Source organism: Salmo salar, chromosome ssa10 (genome assembly GCF_905237065.1).
Source record: "Salmo salar chromosome ssa10, Ssal_v3.1, whole genome shotgun sequence".
NCBI classification, from domain to species: domain Eukaryota; kingdom Metazoa; phylum Chordata; class Actinopteri; order Salmoniformes; family Salmonidae; genus Salmo; species Salmo salar.
This window is the reverse complement of record NC_059451.1, coordinates 74,159,025-74,175,134: the sequence shown is the minus strand read 5'-3', so window position 1 is coordinate 74,175,134 and position 16,110 is coordinate 74,159,025. Positions and strand designations below refer to the sequence as shown.

At 44.7% G+C, this 16,110-nt stretch overlaps 1 protein-coding gene across 15 annotated transcripts in view; it reads right to left on the bottom strand.

The window, feature by feature from the left end:
- LOC106561057 (pleckstrin homology domain-containing family A member 7) overlaps positions 1-16,110 on the bottom strand; it is a 172,360-nt gene that overhangs the window by 71,307 nt on the left and 84,943 nt on the right. For all 15 annotated transcript variants that reach the window (XM_014124645.2, XM_014124644.2, XM_014124646.2 and 12 more), the window contains one exon: positions 3,984-4,067. In XM_014124645.2, the coding sequence (XP_013980120.1) occupies positions 3,984-4,067 (84 nt within the window). The remainder of the gene's footprint in view (positions 1-3,983; positions 4,068-16,110) is intronic.

Genomic DNA, 16,110 nt, shown 5'->3' with positions numbered 1-16,110 from the left:
TAAGCCTAAAATGTTGTGGGTCTGTGCGATCATCTTTTGGTAGTACCGATTCGGACCCCGCTTTGCCTCCAGAACAGCCTGAATTACTCGGGGCAAGGAAACGTTGCTCAATTGGTATCAAGGGACTTAACGTTTGCCAGGAAAACATTCCCCACACCATTACACCAACGCTACCAGCCTGTACCGTTGACACCAGGCAGGACGGGGCCTTGGGCTCATGCTGCTTACGCCAAATCCAGACTGCCATCAGCATGACACAACAGGAAATGGGATTCGGTGGACCAGGCAATGTTTTTCCAATCCTCAATTGTCCAGTGTTGGTGATTGCGTGCCCACTGGAGCGCTTCTTCTTATTTTTAGCTGATAGGAGTGGAACCCGGTGTGGGCGTTTGCTGCAATAGCACATACGTGACAAGGACCGACGAGTTGTATGTCCCGAGATGCTGTTCAGCACACCACTGTTGTACTGCGCCATTGTTTGCTGGCCCGCCTATTAGCTTGCATGATTCTTCCCATTCTTCTTCGACCTCTCATCAACGAGCTGTTTTCACCCACAGGACTACTGCTGACTGGATGTTTTTTGTTTGTCGCACCATTCTCGGTAAACCCTAGACACTGTCGTGCGTGAAAAGCCCAGTAGGCCGGCTGTTTCTGAGATACTGGAACTGGCGCGCTTGGCAACGACGATCATACCACACTCAAAGTCGCTTAGGTAACTCGTTTTGCCCATTCTTACGTTCAATTGAACAGTCCCTGAATGCCTCGATGCCTGTCTGCCGGCTTTATATGCAGTAGCAAGATACGGCCACAGTCTTATCTTAAATAGCTACTATTTTTATTTCTCAAATGGTAATTGAAGCTCGCCTCCCATTCGTCATTCAAGTGCATAGGCAACGGTAGGGAAGGCTATCAGCTTGTCACCCACCACTTCGCAATGTGAGCTGGAGGCAGTACGCATTTTGAAAACATATACTGTGCTTAATTATTTGAAACCTGAACGTTTTACTTCATATTGATTCAAAGTAGCCTACACAAAATCCGACCATAGAAATGTGGAGGCAATTATTTTATAAAGACTTCCTCGTATGCCATTGAAACCAGAATTTCTCTCCTGTTCCATTGGTTTTCACATCAACTTTCTTTCGTTGTCCAGGAGCCAAAGGAACAGTTCTAGTCATATTAGCAACCCATCTTAGTTGTTGCATCTTTAAAGTCCCCCTCTTTCTAACAGAGATTTTCATCTCTGTCACCTGCTATCAGGTGCGCCGTTTAGAACGGCGTTTCCCCGCAAATTACATTTTTGCAAATGTTTGAAAATGTTGTTTTATTGGCTGCTTCATTACACGAGTTGCATGTTCTGTTAAGGTGAATTACCACAATCTAAAATGTGATATGTCATTCTGAGCACCGTGGGTGGTCGCCCTAATGGGTTGTGCACCCAATGTATATAGGTCCAGTACATTTCTGAAATGGCCGGCAAATTAAAATCTTCCCGGTCACATTGTCCGGCGCCACATTTTCCTGACGGAAACCCTGGACTAGTCCTAGTATAGAACAAGACAGAGCTCTATGTGGTAGTTTGACCTACTTTTGTTGAATGCACTGATTGTAAAATCGCTCACCAAACTACAGGTTTGGCTACAGGTTTGGCTAGTGCTAGGCTACATTGTATCCCACAATTCTCATGGCTGCGGCATTATAGCTCGCCTAGTTCCCCCGAAACATTTTCAAGGCTGCAGCTGTACTGAGACTCATTACACAACGCACCCACCAACACACACACCTCTGGCCTGTTCCTCTGTATGCAGTACTAGAGGGTGTGCATGCTGAGTGGCCGTGACACATTATCTGCGCGGCTCAAATAGGCCTCCACGCCCACATACTGGAGCCGTTAATGAGACGGATCCATCAGAACATAGCAGGGGAATGTGCTCTCCTGTTCTCTGCCAGACACAGAAGGAGAGGGCAAGAGTGAGATAGATCCCAGAGAGGGAGAAAGAGGGAACGAGAGAGATGGAGCGACTACAAGAGAGAGAACGTGAGACAGATTGGAGAGAGATATGGAGCGAGGTAGAGATAGAGAACGTTGGTGAGTGTGTGGTATCCGTGTTATTTGCTCCACGGCTGTTTAGATTTTATGTTGATGAGCAGCCAGTACAGTGTGTAGATGCAGTGAGATATTCAAGAAATAAGAAAGTTCTGCATGAACTCATACTTGTCACTGTAGTTTTGTGTTGAGTAACAAAATCCAAAATCTTTTTCATGGAATGACTCTGTGCACAAGCTTTCCAATCTGTGTCATCTTGGGCCAAAGTGTTGGACCCTGACACAGGAGGGGAAAACTGGCACTTTGTTCTAACCAAAGGTAGTCTAAATTCACTCATCTTTGGTCCCCCATTTAAGGTTAGAGCACAGGAAGAGTGAAGACTTCTGACAGGCTACAACCAGAGAGGAAGAGGCGAAGAGAGAGGGTTTACTCTGTCCAAAATCTGTCCACAAAAAATAAGGCCATGAAGTGAGGAATATTTGTATGGAGGTCAATGAGAGTGTCAAATTTAATTGCACATTTTCTATGTGAGGCTTATTTGATCGAATAGAAGTTTTATTTTATTTATTTATTTAACTAGGCAAGTCAGTTAAGAACAAATTCTCATGTTCAATGACGGCCTAGAAACAGTGGGTTAACTGCCTTGTTCAGGGGCAGAACGACAGATGTTTACCTTGTCAGCTCAGGGATTTGATCTTGCAACCTTTCGGTTACTAGTCCAACGCTCTAACCACTAGGCTACTTGCCGCCCCATTGTTAGAGCGGTCACTCGACTATCTTGTCAATATAATAGAAAATCTTCAGTAAAACCAACTACAAGGTTCTACCAATGGTGCTAGTCTCCTTTCCCAAAGTTCCCAGGTTTTTCAGAAATCCTGGTTGGAGGATTCTCAGAATCTGGAGGGGATACGCTGGGAGGGTATCTTCCATCTGGGAATGATGCAACCAGGAATTAAGAAAAACCTGGGATTCTTTTTCAGAATCTCCATGCACACAATTTCTGAGGGCAGAGCACCAAAAAAAGAGAAGGCAGAAGAACACAAAGAGAGAAAGAGAAATTAGAGCAAGAGATGGATAAATGCGCTGCGTTGTGACATCCCACACCAGTACTCTGAGCTAAATTCTAAATCTGGCAGATTTTAAGGGGGTTTCAAGATGTGCAGATCATGCGCCTATAACAGTAGACTTATATACCAGAGTTTGTAAGTCACAACTCATGAGCAGTTAGGGTGATAAATCATAGCTGTACTGACAGTGTGCCATTTGGTTCACACAGTCAGGGTTAAGATGGCCTGGTAGAGGCCAGCTAAGGGTAAGTGGAATCTGGAGACCAGGCTCTGGACATTTGAGAGGGCACATGGTCCACCCTTCCAACCTTGATGATCCATAAAGGGACTGAGTGAAAGAACATCCTATTTGGGTTAATGTACCACTCTGTTCCATAATCTCAGTTTCTGAACAACACTGGCTTTGCCTTTTACTTCACACCCAATGCTGTATACACCAAACAACAACTACCTGTCTATCTATACTCCAACAAAGCCAACTTCTCCAAAGGTCAGCTTTCCCAACAGTACTGGCTTTTACCACTATTCCATAGATTGTTTCCCTGCTCCATATACCTTGACATATCTGGCCATCGCCACAATTCTTAGGCTCTATCTACAGTCTTGAAATAATACACAGTTGGATTTACTTTGAAGATTGATATTTGTCTGAGACGCTGAATGAATACACATGAATATAGATACTTCAGCTTGGCATTGGCTTTGTTTGAGGTTTGCACACTCGTAGTTACAAATAGATGTACACCAGTGACATTCCTGAGAGGCCACAGGTCTGTTATTGACCATTACCAACTAGCATTCCAGCGATATTCTGAGAACCAAAAGTTCTCGTCGCACAAAGGGTAGATAAAAGTAGATTAGTCACTCACTGTTCTTGGAGGATAAAACCAACGTTCTCCTGAGACACCTGTCCCGTCACGGGGTGCCGGAACGTCGTGGTCCTCTGGTTATGGCTATGAGAGGAACAGAGGAGAAGAGAGGGAACAGTGGTGGGGAATGGAGGTAGGAGGAGAGAGGGGGAAAAAACAGAGTGGAACAAAATTAGCATCTCTGGCTATCGAATCAGTCTGTGGTCATTGCGTTGGATTCCCCCCCCTTCCGCTCACATGTAGACACAAGCGGATCATTCTCTAGGGGCGTAGTGGGTTTCAAGCACTAAATAACCCCATAGTCTCGCCCCCCTGACTTTCTCAGGCCTGTGTAGAATGTGTGGGGTGGCGGTGGCCCCCGTCCTGGACAGCTCGTATGATCTGGCCATAAAGTGTCAGGCTCAGCACTAAATTCCGGACACACACACACACACACACACACACAGAAAAGAAAGAAAGAGATCGAGAGAGAGAGATCTAGAGAGAGGGAGAGAGAGAGAGAGAGAGAGAGAGCGAGATCGAGAGATCGAGAGAGAGAGAGCGAGATCGAGAGAGCGAGATCAAGAGAGAGATAGAAAGAGAAAGATCGGTCAGGCCAGGCAAGGCCTCCATTGATTTCAACCTGGGGCCTGCGTCCCTAGGCTATTCCCGATATGTACTTCTGCACTACATAGGAAATAGGGTGCCATTTGGGACACAGCAGGGCCCTCTATCAGGGGTGTAAATTCCATTGCCAAGGGGATAAACAAAGAGGGGTGGTGGCAGGGGGGCTGGTCAATAACGCTTTGCTTTGGAAAAACTTTGAAGGTAAACGGCACCCAATGTTTTTCAACTATACACAGTCTACAACATTCAACTCTCGTCTCGTGGGAGCTTGCCGAGTGAGGGTGAGTTGGAAAATCGAAGTCACGGTCAAAGTTGACTGCCTACGATAAGGCTGATGACATTTATGAAACACAAATCACTCAGCGTCAGTTAGACTAAGTGAATCAGTGAAGTTTTTATTTTAATGAATTTAAAAAAAACATACAGTTCACCTGCGGTGAAACCTCTCAACATTTGCATTAAATCTTAGTCATTTAGCAGAAGCTCCCATCCAGAGCAGCACACAGGAGCAATCAGGGGGAAGTGCCCCGCTCATGGGCACATCGACATATCCACCATCCAGTCCACTCGGGGGACCAGAACCAGCGAGTGTTGACATCTCAAAATAACTAGGGAAGAAATGTGTGTAGCATCTTCTGATATCGCAAAGCCAATCACACATACATACTAAGTTCAGTTAGTCTTCAACACGTCTTGTTGTTGCTTGCTATGTAGGTTAAGTCAGTCCCTTTCAGAACATAAAGGCAGATTTGGATCTTTAAGGAGATCGCTGACAAAAGTCGCAATTTGCAGCGCTTCGTCCCCAGATATCCCAGAGTACCAGGAAGCTCTAATGCATTCCTCTTCTTCCAGGGGTTAGGATGTAATCAGTTAGGCCCTGTGTACACCACCAAGGTTGATTGCCAAATGGCACCCCATTCCCTATATAGTGCACTACTTTCAAACCAGTGCCCATAGCGCTCTGGGCAAAAGTAGTGCACGATGTAGGGAATAGGTTGCCATTTGGGACACAGTCCAAGTGACTTAAAAACAAGCCTTTATAGGGCACACGTCACCCAACACCCTCCCAATATATTCCCTCCATCAAATAGTAGTTGAGCTGCTGCTGTCCCTGTAGGAGCTGATGTGGAGTGACGGCTGAGAGCTCACTTCCTGGTTAAGGAAGGAAAAAAAGCACTCTGGTCCAATACGCACAGGGACGTGTGAAAAGGCTGCTGTGCTGTTTGTTGTTTTGACAGAGGTCTGCATCCCAAATGGCACCAAAAGTAATGCACTAAATATGGAATAGTGTGCCATTTGGGACACAAGCAGAGTTATGTTTCACACAGGAAAATACGCACTATGCTCTAGATACGAGTATGTCTCAGGGGACAATACTGGGGTCTACCTTAGCATAGACAATTATCTTAGAAAAGTCTGTACTGCTGTCTATGCAGATAAGCATAAGTATTAGCGATATTGGCTGAACAGGAATGAATCATTTTATCGTCATTTAGCAATAGTGCTGTCCAGGGGATGGCAGTGGCACCCACCCTCCACAGTATTTTTCAGCCATCCACTACAATGGTGACGTGGTCACAGATCCCCATCAAATTCAACAGCAAATGTAATGTTGCAACGATTTGGGATGACCTCAGTGTATTACTTGTAAACAACCAGCGCCAGTCTCAGGGCACATATGTGCAACCAGAGGGAAAAAAAACAAAAACTCTAGACCACCTTTACTCCACACACAGAGACGCATACAAAGCTTTCCCTAGCCCTCCATTTGGTAAATCTGACCATAATTCTATCCTCCGGATTCCTGCTTACAACCAAAAACTAAAGCAGGAAGTACCAGTGACTCAATCTATACGGAAGTGGTCAGATGACGTGGATGCTACAGGACTTTTTGCTAGCACAGACTGGAATATGTTCTGCGAATCATCCAATGGCATTGAGAAGTATGCCACCTCAGTTACCAGATTCATCAATAAGTGCATTGACGACATCGTCCCCACAGTACGTACATATCCCAACCAGAAGCCATGGATGAAAGGCAACATCCGCACCGAGCTAAAGGCTAGAGCTGCCGCTTTCAAGGAGCGGGACTCTAATCAGGACGCTTATAAGAAATCCCGCAATGCCCTCAGACTAATCATCAAACAGGCAAAGTGTCAATACAGGACTAAGACTAAATCCTACTATGCTCGTCGGATGTGACAGGGCTTGCAGAACTATTACAGACAATAAAATGGGAAACCAAGCCGTGAGCTGCACAGTGACGCAAGCCTACCAGATGAGCTAAATACCTTTTATGTTCACATTCAGGCAAGCAACACTAAAGCATGTATGAGAGCACCAGCTGTTCCTGACGACTGTGTGATCACGCACTCTGTAGCCAATGTTGGCAACACCTTTAAACAGGTCAACATTCACAAGGCCGCGGTGCCAGACAGATTACCAGGGCGTGTACTCAGAGCATGCGCTGACCAACGGGCAAGTGTCTTCACTGACATTTTAAACGTCTCCCTGACCAAGTCTGTAATACCCACGTTTCAAGCAGACCACCATAGTCCCTGTGCCCAAGAATGCGAAGGTAAATGACTACCACCCCGTAGCACTCACGTTGGTAGCCATGAAGCGCTTTGAAAGGCTGGTCATGGCTCACATCACAATCATCCCGGAAACCCTAGACCCACTCCAATTCACATACAGCCCCAACAGATCCACAGATGACACAATCACATTCACACTCCACACTGCCCTTTCCCACCTAGACAAAAGGAACACCTATGTGAGAATGCTGTTCATTGACTACAGCTCAGCGTTCAACACCAGAGTGCCCACAAAGCTCATCAATAAGCTAAGGACCCTGGGACTAAACACCTCCGTCTGCAACTGGATTCTGGACTTCCTGACGGGCCACCCCAGGTGGTAAGGGTAGGCAACAACACATCTGCCATTCTGATCCTCAACACTGGGGCTCCTCAGGGATGCGTGCATATTCCCCTCCTGTACTTCCTGTTCACCCACGACTGCGTGGCCAACCACGACTCCAACACCATTAAATTTGCTGACGACACAACAGTGGTAGGCCTGATCACCGACAATGATGAGAGCCTATAGGCAGGAGGTCAGAGACCTGGCAGTGTGGTGCCAGGACAACAACCTCTCTCTCAATGTGAGCAAGACAAAGGAGGTGATCGTGGACTACAATAAAAAGGCGGGCCGAACTGGCCCCATTTAACATCGACAGAGCTGTAGTGGAGTGGGTCTTGAGTTTCCTTGGTGTCCACATCACCAACAAACTATCATGGTCCAAACACACCAAGACAGTCGGGAAGAGGGCACGACAACACCTTTTCCCCCTCAGGAGACTGAAAAGATTTGCCATGGGTCCCCAGATCCTCAAACATTTCTACAGCTGCACCATCGAGAGCATCCTGACCGGTATGGCAACTGCTCGGCATCTGACTATAAGACGCTACAGAGGGTAGTGCAGACAGCACAATACATCACTGGGGCCAAGCTTCCTGACATTCAGGACCTATATAGTAGGCGGTGTCAGAGGAAGGCCTAAAAAATGGTCAAAGACTCCAACCACCCAAGTCATAGACTGTTCTCGCACTGCTACCACACAGCAAGCGGTGCCGGAGCGCCAAGTCTAGGTCCAAAAGGCTCCTTAACAAGCTATAGGAAATGCCCACCCTGACAATTTACATTGACCGCCCCCCCCTCCCCTTTGTTTTTACACTGCTGCTACTTACTGTTTATTATCTATGCACAACCACTTTACCCCAACCTACATGTGCAAACTACCTTGACTAACCTGTACCCCCGCACATTGACTTGGTACCGGTATCCTCAGTATATTGCCTCGTTATTGTTATGCAATTTTATTGTTTTACTTTAGTTTATTTAGTAAATATGTTATTTATTTCTTGAACTGCATTGTTGGTTAAGGGCTTGTTACCATTTCATGGTAATGTTGTATTTGGTGCATGTGACAAATAAAATTATTTGATTTGATTACAACAGGGAAAATCACTGTTTTTGCCTGCTCCTAACTTTTCAATTATAATGTGGAAAAGCCCATTGAGAAATGGTTCCAATCCTTTACAATGAAAATTGTCTACTTCCCTCTACGTTAACGTATATCGAATCCACTCTAAAGTCACGATTAACTGTTTCGTATAATATTGTAGGGATCTCTTTGGTACCATCAGAGACGTTTTAGAGCACAGCTGTTCCCACCACACCATCTCAGGCAATTCTTATCCATGATGTCTAACATACAGAGCATTCGGGAAAGTATTTAAACCCCTTCACTTTTTCCACATTTTTGTTACGTTACAACCTTATTCTAAAATTGATTAAATAAACAATTTCCTCCTCAATCGACACACAACACCCCATAATGACAAAGCGAAAATATTTTTTTTTTTACATTTTGCAAATGTATTCAAAATAAAACAGAAACCCTTTGCTATGAAACTCGGAACTGAGCTCAGGTGCATCCTGTTTTCATTGAGCATCCTTGAGATGTTGCTACAACTTGATTGGAGTCCAGCTGTGGTAAATTCTATTGATTGGACGTTTTGTAAAAAGGCACACAACTGTCTATATAAGGTCCCACAGTTGACAGTGCATGTCATAGCAAAAACTAAGCCATGAGGTTAAAGAAATTGTCCGTAGAGCTCAGAGACAGGATTGTGTCGAAGCATAAAGTGTACCATAAAGTTTTTGCAGCATTGAAGGTCCCCAAGAACACAGTGGCCTCCATCATTCTTTCTAGAGCTGGCCACCCGGCCAAACTGAGCAATCTGGGAAGAAAGGCCTTGGTCAGGGAGGTGACCAAGAACCCGATGTTCACTGTGATAGAGCTCCAGAGTTCCTCTGTGGAGATGGTAGAACATTCCAGAAGGACAACCATCTCTGCAGCACTCCACCAATCAGGCCTTTATGGTAGAGTGGCAGACGGAAGCCACTCCTCAGTAAAAGGCACACGACAGCCCTCTTGGAGGTTGCCAAAAGTCACCTAAAGGACTCTCATACAATGAGTGACAAGATTGTTTGGTCTGATGAAACCAAGATTGAACTCTTTGGCCTGGATGCCAAGCGTCACATCTGGAGGACAGTGAAGCATGGTGGTGGCAGCATCATGCTGTGGGGATGTTAGATATTCCTGCACTGCTGGAGCTATGAACATAAACATTTCACTGCACCTGAGATAACATCTGCAAATCTATGTACGCGACCAATGAACATTGATTTGGATATTTTGGGGTTGTTTCTAGTAGATTCCAGTATTTTGAGGGTAGCTGTTTACAGTAGTTTGTGGTATTTTGGAGTTTTGTTTAGAGTAGTTTGTGGTATTTTCGGTTGTTCCTGGTATTTTAGGGGTAGCTGTTTGGAGTAGTTTCTGGTTGTTCCTGGTATTTTGGAGTTCTGTTTAGAGTAGTTTGTGGTATTTTCGCTTGTTCCTGGTATTTTGGGGGTAGCTGTTTGGAGTAGTTTCTGTTGGTCCTGGTATTTTGGGGGTAGCTGTTTGGAGTAGTTTCTGGTTGTTCCTGGTATTTTGGAGTTCTGTTTAGAGTAGTTTGTGGTTTTTTCTTTTGTTCCTGGTATTTTGGAGTTCTGTTTAGAGTAGTTTGTGGTATTTTCTGTTGTTCCTGGTATTTTGGGGGTAGCTGTTTGGAGTAGTTTCTGGTTGTTCCTGGTATTTTGGGGGTAGCTGTTTGGAGTAGTTTCTGGTTGTTCCTGGTATTTTGGGGGTAGCTGTTTGGAGTAGTTTCTGGTTGTTTCTGGTATTTTTTAATGGGCAGCTGTTTGGTATTTTGGGTTGTTTCTGTTCGTTTCTGGTTTGGGGTATTAAGTAAGACTACATAAATGTTAACTCTTATTATCTGGCTTTGAACATGTTGTGGGAGTACCTAAACAGAGACACAGGTGAAGCGGACTCAGACTGCGTCATAACAGATAACATCCCGCTAAGAAAAAACGTCTGCTTTCTCTCAAAAACCACCCAGCATGGTGAGAGAAATAACCCACTCCACACTGGCTTTAGCGCTGAGCTCAACCCTCTCCATGTACGGTGTGGTATTTACCTACAGTGCTGAGGAGGTACGTAAGGACACTCAAATCTTGATTGGCACATCAAGGGAGGTAAACATTAATGTAAACAAATGTTGGTTACTTGGCTACTATGCCCACCCCATCCCAATGCAGGTGACTTAACCTCTTAGTATGTATGTATGTATGTATGTATGTATGTATGTATGTATGTATGTATGTATGTATGTATGTATGTATGTATGTATGTATGTATGTATGTATGTATATATATATAGTAGTGTCTCCATCTGACATCAGCAAGCGCTGCTCACTAAGTAGTGGTGTGAATGTTTAAACAAAATTGAGATCCTTATTGTCAAGTAAAATCCATAACCGAAAAACAATGTTTTTTTTATGTAGACACAGAACGTAAACAGCATAGTGGGTCTATTTCCGCATCAACTAAGAGCGTTGCAGCACGAAGTTCAACTACTCCACTGTTTTGGTGCCCTGGCTACCGCACAGAACAGAGTGAAGTAAACCCGTGCACATGCACAGATACTGTGTGTGACAGGGAGAGCGTAGAGTTGCATCTCGCTCATCTCAATATCCAAGCCAATTCATTGATGGTAGGCCCTGCTTGACTGAAGTTGCTTGACTGAAGTTGCTTGACATTGCAAGCCAGGAAATTGCGAGATACAGCATTTCATTGCAAGATACAGGTTTTGATTGCCGATAGACAGGCCTCGTGCACGGTTCTGACTGTCTGCCTGGTGGCCAACGTGCCTATACGGTGCCCCTCCCCTCTCTCTCCATCCCTCGCTAAGAAAGATGCAAGTGTTTGTGTTTGTGTCCACAATTTTTTTTCTGAGGTCTTGGCTGATTTCTTTTGATTTTCCCATGATGTCAAGCAAAGAGGCACTGAGTTTGAAGGTAGGCCTTAAAATACATCCACAGGTACACCTCCAATTGACTCAAATGATGTCAATTAGCCTAACAGAAGCTTCTAAAGCCATGATATCATTTTCTGGAATTTTCCAAGCTGTTTAAAGGCCCAGTCAATTTAGTGTATGTAAACTTCTGACCCACTGGAATTGTGATACAGTGAATTATAAGTTAAATAATCTGTCAGTAAACAATTGTTGGAAAAATGACTTGTGTCATGCACAAAGTAGATGTCCTAACCAACTTGCCAAAACTATAGTTTGTTAACAATACATTTGTGGCGTGGTTGAAAAACGAGTTCTAATGCCTCCAACAGTGTATGTAAACTTCCGACTTCAACTGTACACACACACACACACACACACACACACACACACACACACACACAGGAAAGTATTCAGACTCCTTTTCCAAATGTTGTTACGTTACAGCCTTATTGTTTTTCCCACCCTCAATCTACACACAATACCCCATAATTACAAAGCAAAAACATGTTTGTAGATTTTTTGGCTATTTTATATAAATAAATAAAAAACTGAAATATCACATTTACATAAAAAAAAAAAATCTGACCCTTCACTCAGTACTTTTTTGAAGCACCTTTGGCAGAGATTACAGCCTTGAGTTTTCTTGAGTATGACACTACAAGCTTGGCACACCTGTATTTGGGGAGTTTCTCCCATTCTTCTCTTCAGATCCTCTCAGGCTCTGTCAGGTTGAATGGGGAGCATTGCTGCACAGCTATTTTCAGGTCTCTCCAGAGATGTTAGATCAGGTTCAAGTCCGAGCTCTGGCTGGAAATTCAGAGACCTGTCCTGAAGCCACTCCTGCGTTGGCTTGGCTGTGTGCTTAGGGTCGTTGTCCTGTTGGATGGTGAACCTTCACCCCAGTCTGAGGTTCTGAGCGGTCTGGAGCAGGATATCATCAAGGATCTCTCTGTACTTTGCTCCATTCACCTTTGCCTTGATCCTGACTAGTCTCCCAGTCCCTGCAACCTCCATGCTTCACCGTAAGGATGGTGCCAGGTTCATCTTTGCTTTGATCCTGACTAGTCTCCCAGTCCCTGCCGCTGCAACCTCAAATGCTTCACTTTAAGGATGGTGCCAGGTTTTCTCCAGAAGTGATGCTTGGCATTCAGGCCAAAGCGTTCAATCTTGGTTTTATCAGACCAGAGAATCTTGTTTTTCATGGTCGGAGAGTCTTTAGGTGCCTTTTGGCAAACTCCAAGCGGGCTGTCATGTGTCTTTTAGTGAGAAGTGACCGCAGAGTGCTGAAGCGCTTAGCACGTCTGTCCTCGGTTGCAACACTGACTACCGAGTTACAAACTGCCTCTGGAAGCAACATCAACACATGAACCGTTTGTCAAGAGCTTCATAAAATGTTTTTTTTGTGGCCAAGCAACCGCACACAAGCCTAAGATCACCATGCACAATGCCAAGGGTCGGCTGAAGTGGTGTAAAGCTTGCCGCCATTGGACTCTGGAGCAGTGGAAATGCGTTTTCTGGAGTGATGAATCACGCTTCACTATCTGGCAGGCTGACGAACGAATCTGGGTTTGGTGGATGCCAGGAGAACACTACCTACCCCAAGGCATAGTGACAACTGTAAAGTTTGGTGGTGGAGGAATAATAGTCTGGGGCTGTTTTTCATGGTTTGGGCTAGGCCCCTTAGTTCCAGTGAAGGGAAATCTTAATGATACATCATACAATGACATTCTAGACAATTCTGCACTTCCTACTTTGTGGCAACAGTTTGAGGAAGGACCTTTTCTGTTTCAGCATGACAATGCCCCTGTGCACAAAGCGAGGACCATACTGAATTGGTTTGTCAGCTCGGTGTGAAAGAACTTGACTGGCTTGCACAGGGCCCTGACCTCAACCACATCGAATACCTTTGGGATGAATTGGAAACACTACTGCGAGCCAGGCCTAATCGCCCAACATCAGTGCCCGACCTCACGAATACTCGTGGCTGAATGGAAGCAAGTCCTAACAGCAATGTTACAACATCTAGTGGAAAGCATTCCAAGAAGAGTGGAGGCTGTTATAGCAGCAATGGAGGGACCAACTCCATATGAATTAATGCCCATGATTTTGCCATGAGATATTTGACGAGTAGGTGTCCACATACATTTGGTCATGTAGTGTATCAAAGACTAAATATGTTGGCTTTGAACAGCTGGTTACGTCACAAATGGCACCTTATTTCCTAAATAGTGCATTACTTTTGACCAGTACCCATATGGTCCTGGTCAAAATGTATGCACTAAATAGGGAATACGGTACCTTTCGGGATGTAGCCTCCACTCTCACTGACATCTCACCCAATCCTGAGTGGAGACATTTGTCTCCGTATCTACTGGCGTGAGACAGCTGGCAGGTTTGCGAGAGCCCCGTGCTGAGAAAGACAGATTGCTTCAAAACATCTATTTGGTGAGTGGGTGTGTGTTCAGTCAAAAAGGTCAGGTCTATTTAAAGGTTTCCAGATGAAATGTGTTTGAAATGCAGGGCGGAGGACAGATGTAGGGACAGACGGAGGGAGGGAGGGAGGGAGGGAGGGAGGGAGGGAGGGAGGGAGGGAGGGAGGGAGGGAGGGAGGGAGGGAGGGAGGGAGGAGGAGGGAGGAAAGGAGGGAGGAAAGGAGGGAGGAAAGGAGGGAGGAAAGGAGGGAGGAAAGGAGGGAAAGGAGAGTGGTTGTTGGTGCATTCTGAGAGGGGCAGAGCGAGGTCATTCCCATTCAAAGTGCGGAGAGGTGTGGGTGGGTGCGTGTGTGTGTCCACGCATGAGTCGGTCCGTCTGCCTGTCCATGTATACGTGTGTATGCGTGTGTGTACGTGCATTAGTTTGTGTGGGTATCAGTGTGTGAGTGTGTGTGTGTATATGTATAATGCGATGTGGGTGTCTGCGTACGTGGTGGCATAGACAGACATTTAAAGTAGCCCTTTGAGTGGAGCTGCTATGTAGGCTCTGAATAATACAGCTAATAATTATCCTTCCATCCCACACGCTGGCTTTTGTTAAAGAGATGAAGAGGATCCGGTGTCATCAGAAGTTGAGAACTCAGAACACCAGCACTCTCCTCCAAAAGAAAACTGTTTTAACGCAGACTTTGAACTATTGTTAAAGGCACAGATTGATTTCAAGAGTCGGGTAGTTAGGACTGGATATACAAGCCTCCACACACAACCATCACACGCACAACACATACAGCATGTACACATTCGTACACACATGTAGCCTACATCTACACACACACACACACACACACACACACCCTGCCAAGGACTACAGAGTATCATGTATGATGAGTGAGTCCACTAGGTTGGGTTACACAAAGACTAAGTCAAATACAGTGGGAGCCAGGCTAGCAACAGCAGCACGCAGGTTTATATGTTGGCATTTTCATCACATGAAAAAGGTATCACTACAGTCAGTAGGCACCTCAGCATGCTAGCGGCTCCTGTAGACTGCGTCATTGCGCTAACGCTAGTTAGCAATGGCTCCAGAAACTACGTTCAAACTGCACACAGATACAGTACCAGTAAAAAGTTTGGACGCACCTACTCATTCAAGGTTTTTCTTTATTTGTAGTATTTTCTACATTGTATAATAATAGTGAAGACATCAACACTATGAAATAACACATATGGAATCATGTAGTAAGCAAAAAAAGTGTGACAAATCAAAATAGATTTTATATTTGAGATTCTTCAAAGTTACCACCCTTTGCCTTGATGACAGCTTTGCACACTCTTGGCATTCTCTCGATTGTTTAAAAAAAATTAAAAAAAATGTACACCTTTATTTAACTAGGCAAGTCAGTTAAGAACACATTCTTATTTTCAATGACGGCCTAGGAACGGTGGGTTAACTGCCTTGTTCAGGGGCAGAACAACAGATTTTTACCTTGTCAGCTCGGGGGTTCAATCTTGCAACCTTACGGTTAACTAGTCCAACGCTCTAACCACCTGCTTTACATTGCACTCCACGAGGAGCCTGCCTGTTACGCAAATGCAATAAGAAGCCAAGGTAAGTTGCTAGCTAGCATTAAACTTATAAAAAAACAATCAATCATAATCACTAGTTAAAATAGTAATATCATCAACCATGTGTAGTCATCTAGCCTGTCCTGCGTTGCATATAATCGCTTAGGTACACGTTGCTCCAAACATAAACATCAATGCCTTTCTTAAAATCAATACACAAGTATATATTTTTAAACCTGCATATTTAGTTAATATTGCCTGCTAACATGAATTTCTTTTAACTAGGGAAAATGTGTCACTTCTCTTGCAACAGAGTCAGGGTATATGCAGCAGTTTGGGCCGCCTGGCTCGTTGTGAACTGTAAGACTATTTCTTCCTAACAAAGACAGCCGACTTCGCCAAACGAGAGATGATTTAACAAAAGCGCATTTGCGAAAAAAGCACAATCGTTGCACGACTGTACCTAACCATAAACATCAATGCCTTTACACAGAAGTATATATTTTTAAACCTGCATATTTAGCTAAAATAAATCCAGGTTAGCAGGCAATATTA